Raw genomic sequence first — 12,385 nt, forward strand, 5'->3', positions numbered from 1 at the left:
CACATACACACACTGAACAATAATAATATAATACAATATAATATAATGCACTAAACAATAGTTATATTATAAGTTGTAATAAAAACAGCGGCCTTAACATGAGTCTGTTGTGAGCAGATGGTATGAATATAGCAGCTTATGTGTAAAAAAATCAGCAGCACGGATAATCAGCAGCACAGATAAAGTGTCAAATCTCCAATTAAAGTGGCATTACAGCGATTTTCCTGGTTAGGGATGAGTCTAACAGCTTCAGGGTAGAAGCTGTTCCTCTGTCTAGTGGTTCTACACTTAGAGTGCAGGTGTTCCACCTCCTGCCTGTAGCCGAACTCATTTGTGATGCATCCAACCACCATGTATGGCTGAAGGTTGAAGCTGATCCTTCCCCCATGTTGGAATAAATTCAGCCAATAAATCATCTACCTAAAGCTCAGTCAGATACTTTTTTAAAGATGTTTGTATTTACGTCTGTTTTAATAAAAACTAATGTGATAAATTAGATGTAATGTAACAGCTAACCCTTTGTATGATCTAATCTAACAAATTAGTTTGAAAGAGGACACTGCCATCATGTGGTCAAGTTGACACATTATAAATCTAGTGTTTTTGTTTTTATTTCAGAATATTAATCCAGCCAAATGAGGGGATTAAAACCTGGAGTGATGCTGGGAAACCATCACATTCAAGGAAGCTTAGAAATAAATATGAGGTCTGGCTGCTTGGAAGCAAAATAAATAAACAAATAAACAGACGCTAAAGAGGGCGAGACAGACTTTCATTCAACCTTTATTTATCCAGGTTAGTCCCATTGAGCCAATGGGACTCATTTACAAGAGAGACCTCATTTTAACAAAGAGTGATGACAACAGTAGACAATCATAAAAAGCATACAAACTGAGAGGAACAAATGAAAGAAAATGGTATAAAAAACTAAACAAAAACAGCGGATTGTAAAGCGATGTAGAATACTGAAAACAAAACGTGTCTGCGTTGGTTTTTGACATGAACTTAGCAGCTGTTTGAAGCCACTCAGAGAGGTCAAGGTGAAGAGCTTCAGATCGTTTTGCAAGATGTCCCAGGAATCAGGAGGAGAAGGCCCTTTTGCATAGTTTAGTCTGCACAGAGGGAAAACTGCATGTAATAATGTCCTGAGAGCGCACGCTGTAACTGCACTCACACAGTGACATGTAGGACTCCTAGCATATAGGAGGAGATGTATGAAGGCAGCAGACCAAGAAGTGATTTAAAGATGAAACTGTACCAGTGAGAGTCTGCGTGAACTTAATGATGTCCAATCAGTGAATACAGGGTGCAGTGGTGGGTGCAGTAGTTACAGCCAGTTATGAATCTTAGTGCACCATGATAGACGGCGTCCAACATCTGCAAGGTTCTTGTAGGAGCGTTCATGTAAATAATGTCATCGTAGTCTATGGAGGGAAGGAAAGTCGCAGTCACAAGGCGTTTCATTCAAAGTTAGACAGGATCTATTTTTGAAAAAGAAATCCAGTTTAACTTTCAGTTTCTTTACCAAGTTTTCCACTCGACTTGAGAGCAGCCTGAGAGTCTTCCTGTCTTCAGAGCAGAAAGATGGAGGGATCAGGCTGGAAAGGATGTGCAGCAGGTTAGGCTTGCTAAAGATAGGAATGGTAATGCTGTAACAAGTGAGGAAAATGTGACGGGAAGATGGAAGGACTTTGAAGAACTAATGGATAAAGAGAGTAAAAGAAGGTTGCGGAGCATTAAGTGCAGAAGAGCAGCTTCTACCCTGAAGCTCATAAATCCCTAATCAGGATTATCACTGTGAAAAAAAAAAACGATAATGCCACTTTGATTGATGAAATGTTATCCCTGCTGCTGATCGCATGCTGTTGATTATTTCATGCTGCTGTATTCACTCGTACTCATCTGCTCACACACACTCATGCTTGTGCTGCTGCCGTTCAGCGTATTGTTTTGCACTATTAGCGTTTAGCATATTTCTTAGTTTATATCTTAGATCCTTACTACTGTTTAGCAATTTATATTTTTGCTATTGTTGGATGTAACTGGGACCCTGTTTACACAATTCCGTTCCACCTCATGTACCACATTTGATGCGAATGATAATAAAACCTACTTGAACTTGAAAGAAAAAGAAGAGTAGAGGTCATAGATAGGGATGCACGATATTGGATTTTTGGCCGATATCCGATATGTTAAAACTTATTTGGCCTAGACCAACTTACAGAGACTACACAGCTTTCTCTGCTGTGGAATTAAAATATTACAATATTCTGCATGGTCTTTGTCCATTTGGCCTGCTAACAAATGCAGATGCCAAAACGAGGGCTGAAAATGATGTAACACTTGAACTTGGATTATGTTTAATGTCAATTTTATTCATGACACACAATGACAACACTCAAACAGTGCAAATTTGTAAATTTTCACATATCTAACCTGTTCACAAGAGACAAGTGCATAAGTAGTTGTGCATCATTATACATAATTGACAGTTTCGTAAATTAAAAATTTACTTAAAACAGAAGACTTTTATATCGGTGAGTTATTTTGATGGAACGGCCGATATTTAACTTTATTGCTAATATCGGCCGATACCATGTCGATAATATTGTGCATCCCTCTTACAAGACAGTGGTGAGACCAGCTATATGGAGACAGAACTGGAAGTGGCAGAAATGAAGATGTTGAGGTTCTCCTGAGGAGTGGCAAGAATGGATAAGATTAGGAATGAGATGATGAGAGGTACAGCACAGGTTGAACAACTGGGAGATAAAGTTAGAGAGGACACACTGAGATGATTTGGACATGTCCAGAGGAGGGACCGTGGGTATATTGGTAGAAGGATGTTAGAAATGCAGCCGCCATGAAAAAACAAAGAGAAAGGCCCAAGAGTAGATATATGGATGCAGTTAGAGAGGACAGAGAAGAGTGAGAAGGAGAACATCTGGAGACCCCTGAAGAGTGAAAAGCCAAAAGGAGACCCAAGTCAAATAACTTTATGCACCAAAAAAGCTTTAACTTGCATTTTATTAATAAATAAACAATATACAGTACATGAATTATTGTTGTAATCAAACAATCATGACGCAACACCATTTATTTTGAAAGGTACAACCGGAACAAGTATTCTCGTCCGGTCTTCGGTTCCATTCTGTAGTCAAACATCAGTCCCTCCAGATTTCTTCTTCCAGGACTCACAAGCTGCAGGTTTCAGCTCACATCCCCGCATTTAAAGATGCCTTTTATCGACCTCCAGACCAATTTACCTTCCGGCTCGTTTTCTGAGGACTTTTTGAAGAAGTTTTGTTCCGTCACGGCGGCGGCTCTGGGCAAACCGGAGAACGTGAGTAACTAAACCGACACATTTGAAACACTCTGGGTCGTCATTATGGCCGCAGACGTGCCTGTCGGCGTTCAAAGTACAAAAATATCGACGTGATTTTTACAATTACACGCTGGCGACCTTGAACCGATGAGTTGTGTTCGGTAAAATGCTGCCCTCTGCCGTAACTGTGTGCTGCGCGCTGTTTGTCCTAATTGACTTGCCGTAGCTCTCTAGTACAAATTCGTTGCAAGAAATAATTATTGGACTATAATGAAATGTTTTTTTTCCCCGCTCTGGTTTGCTGAACCCTGATTTTTTTTATTTTTCAGTAAATAATTTTGAGACGTGTTTATGAATTAAAACGTTTGGTTTGCGTTTAAAGGTCCAGTGATGAACACTATGCTAATTGCGTTAGCTGTTCTACGGCGTTTTCAACGTTAAGTTAGCATCTAAGCTACTTTTCAAAGTTTTTCCCTGAACCTCGAGTAATTTTTTTTAATCTTTAAATAACAGTTAAAGTTAACAAGACATGGCTGTCTTCACTAAGGACTTAAACATGTTAAAAACACGATGCTAATAATCACATTAACTTCTCTCTGGCGTTCTTCAGTGTTTAATTAGCATCTATGCTAATTGTTATTTTGATTAAACATTTTGAACAGAATCACGTGGCATGTACGCACCTATGCTAATTGATAATCAGCAGGTTTTTGTTTTAGGCTGTCTTCATTAGGCATGGAAATGTACAAGTAAAGTGAGTAACTAAAGTTTTAAACTTGTATTTCTGTCTCTGTCAGTTTCACAATGTTGATAAACACTAAGTTATAAGATGAGATAGAACTTTACAGCTGCCTCCTGATGTTTATTCACAAACCTGATCATTGAAATGCATCTATAGATGTGATCGAATCGTGAGCTGCTTCAAGATTTCAAGTTTAAAGTTTTTCATCAATTTATCTAAAGAAATTGAAGCAAACTGTGTTTCTGTGAAAAAAGCATTTAAAGTTCTTAAACTATTTAAAACCTCGAGGAAGTCTGGACAGCTGATGATGATGACGACATCTGCATCTACAGGAACCGTCCCCTCAGCTGAGCTCTGTCCGTGTCTAATCCGTCCTCTTGTTTGTCCTCCAGAGAATGAATCTGGTGGTGAGTCCCGGGCTGCCCATGCTGATCGGCGGTTCCTGCTCTCCGTGTGTGGTGCTGACGGTGTCGGCCATCTCAGTGACCGACACCGCGGAGAAGAACAAGGAGCACAGCGCCAAGATCTTTGAGTTCCTGACCAGAGAACTGGGTCTGGCAGAGGACAGGTGAGGTCACCTTTAATGAACATCCCAGCTCCACTCTGGTTGGTTCTGCTGCCTTGTGGAAATGATCAGACAGGAAGTAAGAACCCGGTTGTTATTTAAGTAACAGCTGATTGATGACTTTCGTGTTTTTTGCAGGATTGTGATCCAGTTCCACGCACTGCAGCCTCACCAGGTTGGGAAGAACAGAACTGTCATGAGCTTCCTGTGAAGAACTCGCCATTCCAAAACAAGAACTGAAACTAATTTCAATAATTCATCCTGGGTTTTTTTATTATTATTCTAATCCTGGTTTATTGTTTGCTGCTGAAAGAAAAAGATTTAAGAGCCGTTCATGTTTCTCAAACTACATTCAAAGATGGACATGAAGAAAAACAGATTTCTTGTTTGTTTTATTTCTTTTTTTTTTTTTTTTAAACAAAATTGCAAAGCTGACAATAATCGACGACTATTGAGAAACAGAGCCTAAAAACGTAAAATCATTACCGGTACTTTACAATTAGGAGAAATGTTAGCTTAAAATAGCACAGGATTAGTTTAAAGAAGCCAAAGACTTGATAAAAACAGAATCAGCTAATGTAGCAAATGGCTAAGTTAAAGCTAAAAGTAGCCAAAGACAACATCAAACTAGAGAAAATTTGCTAAAAGTAGCAAAAGACTAATTAAATCAGCTAAATGGCAGCTAATAGCGGTCAATGATTAAAAGCAGCAGTAGGTTAGCCAAGTGTTGCAGCAGACTAGCTTAAAGTAGTTAAATGGTAGCTAAAACCAGTAAATGATTAGCTAAAAGCTGCAGTAAACTAGCTAAAATAACCAAATAAAAGGTAAAAGTTGTAGTAGACTAACTACAATTAGCAAAATACCAGCTAAAAAAATTACAGTATTTTAGCTATAAACAAAAAGTAGCTTAAAAAACCCAGCCAGTTTCCTGAAGCAGATTTCAAAATTTATTTTGAGGGCATGGAAGACATCTAATGTGCTTCTATGCGATAAAATGTAAATGAAGTTGAAAAGTTCGAAAGATTAAAAATAAAAGTCATAGCACTCATTTCCTGAAAGCGCTAAACATTTACGTGGACGACTGAAATAATTCAAAATGTGCATAAGTGTTGGATCACGAAGAAAACATCTGTAAAAAAACAAACAAACAGGAGAACTTAGAATGCTGACTCAGCAGAGTCATATCTGATTAATGGTTAACATTATCGGATCAGAACCAGAGGTGAACAACAACAAGGTGTTATTGTAACCCAAGAGGTCAAAGTTCAAACCCTGAAAATCAATTTTAAGTTAAAAAAAAAAAGGTATTCCACTGAAGCACAGTACAGAGGTTTTATTCTGCTGCTCCAAGTTTAATTCAACTGTAGCGACCACTGTGAGGTCGTTGCCTCAACAAAAAGACACCTCGGTAACCATTTAAGCTGATTTTATCGATTCAAAAAAACTGAGCTGAGCTTTTATTTAATAATTCGTTGAAAGGGATCACCTGAAACAGAAAAGAATGATGTAAAACAAGACTCGGTAGTCGCGGTGCAGTTACAGTGTTCAGACAGCAGGGGGCGCAGCTCCCCCGCTTAACGGAACCGACTCGTGTCGTTTCTGACTTTTCCCCTGGAATGTAAAGTTTTTGTCAGAACTTCCGGTGGTTATTTTTTTTTAATTATTCTTCAGGAAGAGGAAAGTTAACGCCTCTCTTGCTCGTCTGAGAGTCGCAGCCTCGCCTTTGCTACAGCTTTATTTTTATTTTTTGCGCATTTATTTCTTTAAACTTGATTTACATATAAACGAAGAATAAGAAGATGGCTGTAGAACTGTATCTGGACCTGTACTCGCAGCCCTGCCGCTCCGTTTACATTTTCGCCAAGAAAAACAACATTCCCTTCGAGTTTAAGCAACTCTCCCTGATGAACGGTGAGTTAACGGTCAGGGGGAAAAAATGTTCAGGAAGCTTTTATTTTGAAGGGCAGTAGACGGCGGGAAACGACGGGCTTTCATTCGGAAGGTCGTGGGTTCGATCCCCGGCGCTTTCAAATGTTCAGTGTATAGAAACGTGATGTTTTTAATAAAAGCTTTGCTAAGCGACCAAAGAAGTTGAGATAATTTGCTCTTTTTATTTTTGAGAACATTCAAAGAGAGTGAGAACTTAAAAAATGCTGCATTCACTTGTGCTCGGAAATGACAGCTTCTCGCTCGTAAGTTCACATTTTAACAACGTTCAGGTAGTACTTGCATTTTTATTTTAATATCCACACGGTTTTTTTTGCACGGAATCAGAATGTTAGTCGTAGTGTAACTTCCCCATCTGCGCTGGTGAGTCACATGTTCAGGAACTCCTTGTTCCTTAGTTTTTACTTGCCAGAGCAGTTAATTTAGTATAACTGGTTTTGTAGAATTAGAGCTAAAAAATTATGTTGGAGTTTTCTTTTGCAGGGAAAGAGGCTGAACACAAAAAAACCCTGAAGTTAAATCACAGAATATTTCAAACGTAAACTACATAAATGGTATTTTCTAAGGAAACATGCAGAACATGAGCTGAAAGTGACAAAAGGCAGGCTCAAAGTGGCCAAAGTTTAGCTTAAAGGAGCAGAATACCAGCTAAAATTTAAAAGGAGTGAATAACTTCAGTCAAGTGTTAATTTTTATTTAACTGAACAACAAAAACATGTAAATGTTAAACACCCTGACACCACCCATCCAGAAATAAAGTGAAATTCAACATGTAAGTCAGTGGCCTCACCAACTTCGTTAAACTCAGGAGTGTGTCTTTAAATCTCTTAAATCTTACTCAACATTTTATTAATTTTCCCACTGAATTGTCTAAAATCCTCGTGGAGGGCCAACCTTCAGTATCCTAGACTCCAGGTTTGTAAACTCCCGGTAATTCCCATGGAAAGTTCCCAACTTTAAACAATCTTAGACTAGATTTAGGAAAATAAAATAAAAATATGTCGGCCGAGCTAAACGTCTTCTTCCCAGAGATTCTTCTATATTTGTCCTCAAATAAAGATAAAGTCGGTGGATCACTCAAGCTTTCGTGTAGCTTTCGTCCAGCCAGGCGCTTTGTTTACATCGAGTGCGTACCCGCATTTCACTACGGGAGTAAACTCCGTCAAACTGGACCGGTTCAGGATCAACTTTTTATGTTTTATTTAAAACTTTACAGTGGGTGCTGCGGTGGACACAAAAGTCAACAAAGTTTAGTGGATTTATTAAAATATGAGATTAAAATGGAAGATTCTGATGCCATGTTGCAGGTCCACCAGAACTCTGTGGGTCTGCAGGAGATGCGACCCAGAGAAAGAGTTTTTTCTAACCTCGGGGCTTCGTGTAGATTCAGACCACGAGTCCATCAGCCTCCAGGAGGCTCTTGCGATCAGAGCGCACACGAAGCCCGGAGCCACGTTTACCCAGAACTGAAGCCAGAACCAAAGTAACATCATGAGACAGACGCTGATGTTTGGAAGACAACGCCCTTTACTGTCATCATTCAGGTCTTTTATAACAGCACAGTGCCACCTACCGGCAATATAAAGTAATTAACTTGTCTCAATACAACAAAGTCCATGCTCAATAATCCAGGTATACAATCCAACATTTTTCAGTCAGGTCATCTGGACAGTTTCGCCTTCGGTCCGGAAGGCCTTGTTGTTTTCAACCAGTTTGACAAGACTGTCAACAAGGAAGGGGGCCGGCAATGGAGGAGGGGGCGTACCGAAGAGACCATCTTATCACAAGCAGAACTGGTTTGTTCCACTTTGGAGTAAGCTGTTGGGGGAAGAATCAGTTTTGTTGTGTGTTTCCTCGACTGATGAAGCCTTCCGGACCGAAGGCGAAACGTTTCAGCACCAAAAAAAGAAAGAAACTGTCCAGATGACCTGACTGAAAAATGTTGGATTGTCTCAATACAGTATACATCACATCTCCCTCTCTGAAGTTTTTTTTTTCATAGTTCATAACAATTTCATAGTTAACTTTTAGCAAAATTCATAAATCACGTTCAGTCCATATAACGTCGTGGCCTTCTAACAGGTCTTCCACAGCGAGTTGTTCTCACAGGACTGTTAGAAGAAATAGTACTGTCAGTCACTACTGTTGGACTGTGTGGAACAGTCTGGAGTAGAGCTAGATGGTTCGACACTTGGCTGTGTGTCTTGCATGTTTCTTGCATCTTGAGGAGGTTCAGTACTTGGCCATGTGTTCTGTGTCTCCTCTTGATAAGAGTACTCTGGTATATTATCATCAGGCATCCTTGGAAATTCAGTCTCTTGTTTTGAGCAGGTGTTTGCGGTTCCTCCTGTACAGTTCTCCAGTTGTGGTTTTAACAACATATGACCTTGGCTGACTGTGTTTTTGTACCACAGTGGCTGGTTCCCATTTATTGCCTTGTCTAATCCTCACTTTATCACCATCTTGGAGAACAGGCAGCATCCTGGTTCCTTGATCAAAGTATTGTTGCTCTCTTTGTTGACTATGTACTAGGCTGCTCCTGACATTTTCATGGAGAGCTGGTTGCAACAATATGTTTGTCACAGGTATTTTTGAGTTGAGCCTTTTTCCCATGAGCAGGTGATAATCCCACTCCTGACACCATGTAACATATCATGAGACAGACGCTGATGTTTGAAGCACTGCACTGAAACTGCCCTATTGAAGGTTTTTAATGACATCTTCAGATCCACAGATACTGGTGATTCTGGACTGCTTGTCCTGTTGGACCTCACAGCCGCCTTTGACACCATCGACCATGAGATCCTCATTGCTAGGTTGGAGCAGTGGGTGGGCATCACAGGGTCAGCCCTCAACTGGTTCAGATCCTACCTCGCTGACAGATCCTTTTGTGTCTCCATAAACGATTTTAGTTCTGCAGCGACGGAGCTTAAATGGGGGGTTCCGCAGGGGTCCATCCTGGGTCCCCTCCTATTCTCTCTATACCTGCTGCCACTTGGTGCTATTTTCCAAAAACACAACATACCATTTCACTTCTACACCGACAACTGTCAAATTTACTTCCCCCTAAGACACAATGGTACACGCTCTATTCAACCTCTGCTCGACTGCCTGGCTGACATCAGGGACTGGATGGCTTTAAATTTCTTAAGTTTCAATGAAAAGAAGTCTCAAGTCATGTTGTTCCCTCCCAATGACACGATCATAAACCACTGCATCGACCTTTCCACTCTATCCTTGTCAGGAAAACAAAGAGTCACTAATCTGGGAGTGATAACTGACCCTTCCCTGAAACTTAATCGTGTAAACATGATTGTTAAATCATGCTTCTTCCAACTGAGGCGGCTGTCTAAACTGAAGCCCATATTGTCCAAAAAAAAACCTGGAGACAGTAATACATGCATTCATTACATCTAGGATTGATTACTGCAATTCACTCCTGTTTGGTATCAGACAGACCTCCACAACTGGTCCAGAATGCAGCAGCCCGATTTTTAACCAGTACAGGCAAAAGAGAGCACATTACACCAGTTTTGTCCTCACTGCACTGGCTACCAGTTCACCTTCAAATCCAGTTCAAAATACTCATGTATGTCTACAAATCACTGAACAGTTTCGCGCCCAGTTTCAGTTTTTCTGTTTGTGGACGGGCCTCTGAGGTTCTGTGCGGTTCTTCCAGGAGAACAATTCGGCGAGGAGTTCGGGAAGATCAGCGTGATCAGAAAACTTCCCGCTCTGCGAGATGGAGACTTCTGCCTGGCTGAGAGGTGAATATAAAACGAAAACAAGTTGAAACACAAGTTGTTCATTACCAGTGACGTTTGGCCCCGCCCCCCTGCAGCGTCGCCATCATGCTCTACCTCGCCGACAAGTTCAAGACTCCAGACTCGTGGTACCCGGCCGACATCCGGCAGCGCGCTCGGGTCAACGAGTACCTGTCGTGGCAGCACACGGCCATCCGTCTGCATGCGGCCAAGATGTTCTGGCTCCGGGTTGGTTCTCCGGCACCTCAGAGGAAAAACAGCTGAATAAATTTAAATACGTGGTCCACTCAGATGAAACGTTTGTTTTGCAGCTCATGATTCCTAAAGTGATGGGCGTGGACGTCCCCAAGGACAAGATGGACGCCGCTCTGGAGGACCTGAACGCCTCCCTGAACCTCATCGAGAACAAGTTCCTCCAGGACCGGCCCTTCATCGTCGGAGACCAGATGTCGCTCGCTGACCTGGTCGCCATCGTGGAGATCATGCAGGTGAGCCGAAGACCAGCGGTGGGGACGGAGGAAAAAAAGCTAAAGGTTTTAGTGAAGAGGCCTTAAGGGCGGTGAAGCAAAACACTAGCTAAAAGGTTAACAGTAGCATAAAGCAAAAAGTAGCAAAAGGCTAGCTAAATAATAAAAGTAACAAAATAGTAGCTAAAAGCTAAATGTAGCAGAATGGTAGCTAAAAAGAAAAATGATAGCTAAAAACTAAAAGTAGCAAAATAATAGCTAAAAGGGAATCGGCAACTAAAAACAAAAGCAGAATGGTAGATAAAAGTAAAAAATTAGCTAAATAAGGGCTAAATGCTAAAAAAGCAAAAGGATAGCAAAAAGTAGGAAAATCATAGCTAAATGGTTAACAGTAGCTGTAAGCTAAAAGAAGTAAAACACTAAAAGGTGAACAGCAGCTAAAAGTTGAAATTATCAGAATAAAGCTAAACAAAACAAAAGGCTATGTAAAACATAAAGTAGCTGAACACAAGCTAAAAATTAAAATGAGACAAAAAGGCTAACCAAAAGTAGCAGAATGTTAGCTAGAAGTAAAAAATAGTAGCTAAATAAGAGCTAGCAGTAAAAAAAAGCAAAATGATAGCAAAAGATAAAAGTAGCAAAATCGTAGCTAAAAGGGTAAAATAGCAAAATAGTAGCTGCAAGCTAAAAGAAGCAAAGCACTAACTAAAAGGTGAACAGCAGCTAAAAGTGAAAAGTAGCAGAAGAAAGCTAAACAAAGCAAAAGGCTATGTAAAACATAAAAGTAGCAGAACACAAGCTAAAATCTAAAATGAGCAAAAGAGGCTAACTAAAATTGCAGAATGGTAGCTAAAAGTAGCAAAAGCCAAGCTAGTTTATGCATTAGAGCATAAATTACATGTTAAAAATAGCAAAAAGGTGAGCTAAATGTAGCAAAAATAAGCAGAATGGTAGCTAAAAGTAACATGATATCTGAAAGCTAAAGCAGTAAAAGACCAGCTAAAAGATAAAAGAAGAAAAAGAGCCAGTTTGCAAAACAACATTTTTTAAGCAGGTGAAGAAATCTCCACGTTGTTCTTTGAGAACTTATTTGTAAATGAAGTTAAATATTATAAAAGTTACAACAGCTAAAAGCCACAACATCTGCTGAATGAGCCGAAGGTCCCTGATTTAGCACAAAGTCTGGAGGAGCAGCAGATTGTAAAAATGTTCTTTGGGGATTAAAACAGAGTGATTCTGACTCCAGAGGCCTGGTTCTGTTGGGTTCTCTTCTCTCCTCCAGCCCGTGGGTTCAGGTCTGGACGTTTTCGAGGGGAGGCCCAAGCTGAGTGCGTGGCGGGACCGGGTCCGGGCCGCCATCGGGAAGGAGCTCTTTGACGAGGCCCACCAGACCATCATGGAGTCCCAGGAGAGGGTGAAGACCATGGACGGCAGCACGCTTCAGGCGTTTAAACCCAAGATCCTCCGGTTGTTCATGTGAGCAGAAGCTCCTGTAACCAGCAGAACCTTCTGTAACCAGCAGAAGCTCCTGTAACCAGCAGAACCTTCTGTAACCAACAGAACCTTCTGTAACCA

The 12,385-nt window shown here is 40.6% G+C and overlaps 2 protein-coding genes across 2 annotated transcripts; both read left to right on the forward strand.

Annotated features, from left to right (window-relative positions):
- The first annotated feature begins 3,113 nt into the window (after positions 1-3,113).
- Positions 3,114-5,009, forward strand: ddt (D-dopachrome tautomerase). The gene is made up of 3 exons (XM_037686842.1): positions 3,114-3,343; positions 4,460-4,635; positions 4,771-5,009. The coding sequence occupies exons 1-3, from the start codon at positions 3,236-3,238 to the stop codon at positions 4,841-4,843; spliced, it is 357 nt and encodes a 118-aa protein (XP_037542770.1). The 5' UTR covers positions 3,114-3,235; the 3' UTR covers positions 4,844-5,009.
- Positions 5,010-5,087: 78 nt separating this feature from the next.
- Positions 5,088-12,379, forward strand: gstt1b (glutathione S-transferase theta 1b). The gene is made up of 5 exons (XM_037686841.1): positions 5,088-6,543; positions 10,259-10,346; positions 10,421-10,571; positions 10,655-10,831; positions 12,093-12,379. The coding sequence occupies exons 1-5, from the start codon at positions 6,432-6,434 to the stop codon at positions 12,288-12,290; spliced, it is 726 nt and encodes a 241-aa protein (XP_037542769.1). The 5' UTR covers positions 5,088-6,431; the 3' UTR covers positions 12,291-12,379.
- The last annotated feature ends 6 nt before the right edge of the window (positions 12,380-12,385 follow it).

This window comes from Nematolebias whitei, chromosome 13 (genome assembly GCF_014905685.2).
Source record: "Nematolebias whitei isolate Nwh7 chromosome 13, NemWhi1, whole genome shotgun sequence".
In the NCBI taxonomy this organism is placed as follows: domain Eukaryota; kingdom Metazoa; phylum Chordata; class Actinopteri; order Cyprinodontiformes; family Rivulidae; genus Nematolebias; species Nematolebias whitei.

Excerpts from the sequence above, each read along its gene's own strand:
- ddt (XM_037686842.1), top strand. The coding sequence starts at position 3,236 with ATGCCTTTTATCGACCTCCAGACCAATTTACCTTCCGGCTCGTTTTCT. Across the intron at positions 3,344-4,459 it reads CTCTGGGCAAACCGGAGAAC|AGAATGAATCTGGTGGTGAG; the intron begins GTGAGTAACTAA and ends TTTGTCCTCCAG. Across the intron at positions 4,636-4,770 it reads CTGGGTCTGGCAGAGGACAG|GATTGTGATCCAGTTCCACG; the intron begins GTGAGGTCACCT and ends TGTTTTTTGCAG.
- gstt1b (XM_037686841.1), top strand. The coding sequence starts at position 6,432 with ATGGCTGTAGAACTGTATCTGGACCTGTACTCGCAGCCCTGCCGCTCC. Across the intron at positions 10,572-10,654 it reads CCAAGATGTTCTGGCTCCGG|CTCATGATTCCTAAAGTGAT; the intron begins GTTGGTTCTCCG and ends TTTGTTTTGCAG. Across the intron at positions 10,832-12,092 it reads CCATCGTGGAGATCATGCAG|CCCGTGGGTTCAGGTCTGGA; the intron begins GTGAGCCGAAGA and ends TCTCTCCTCCAG.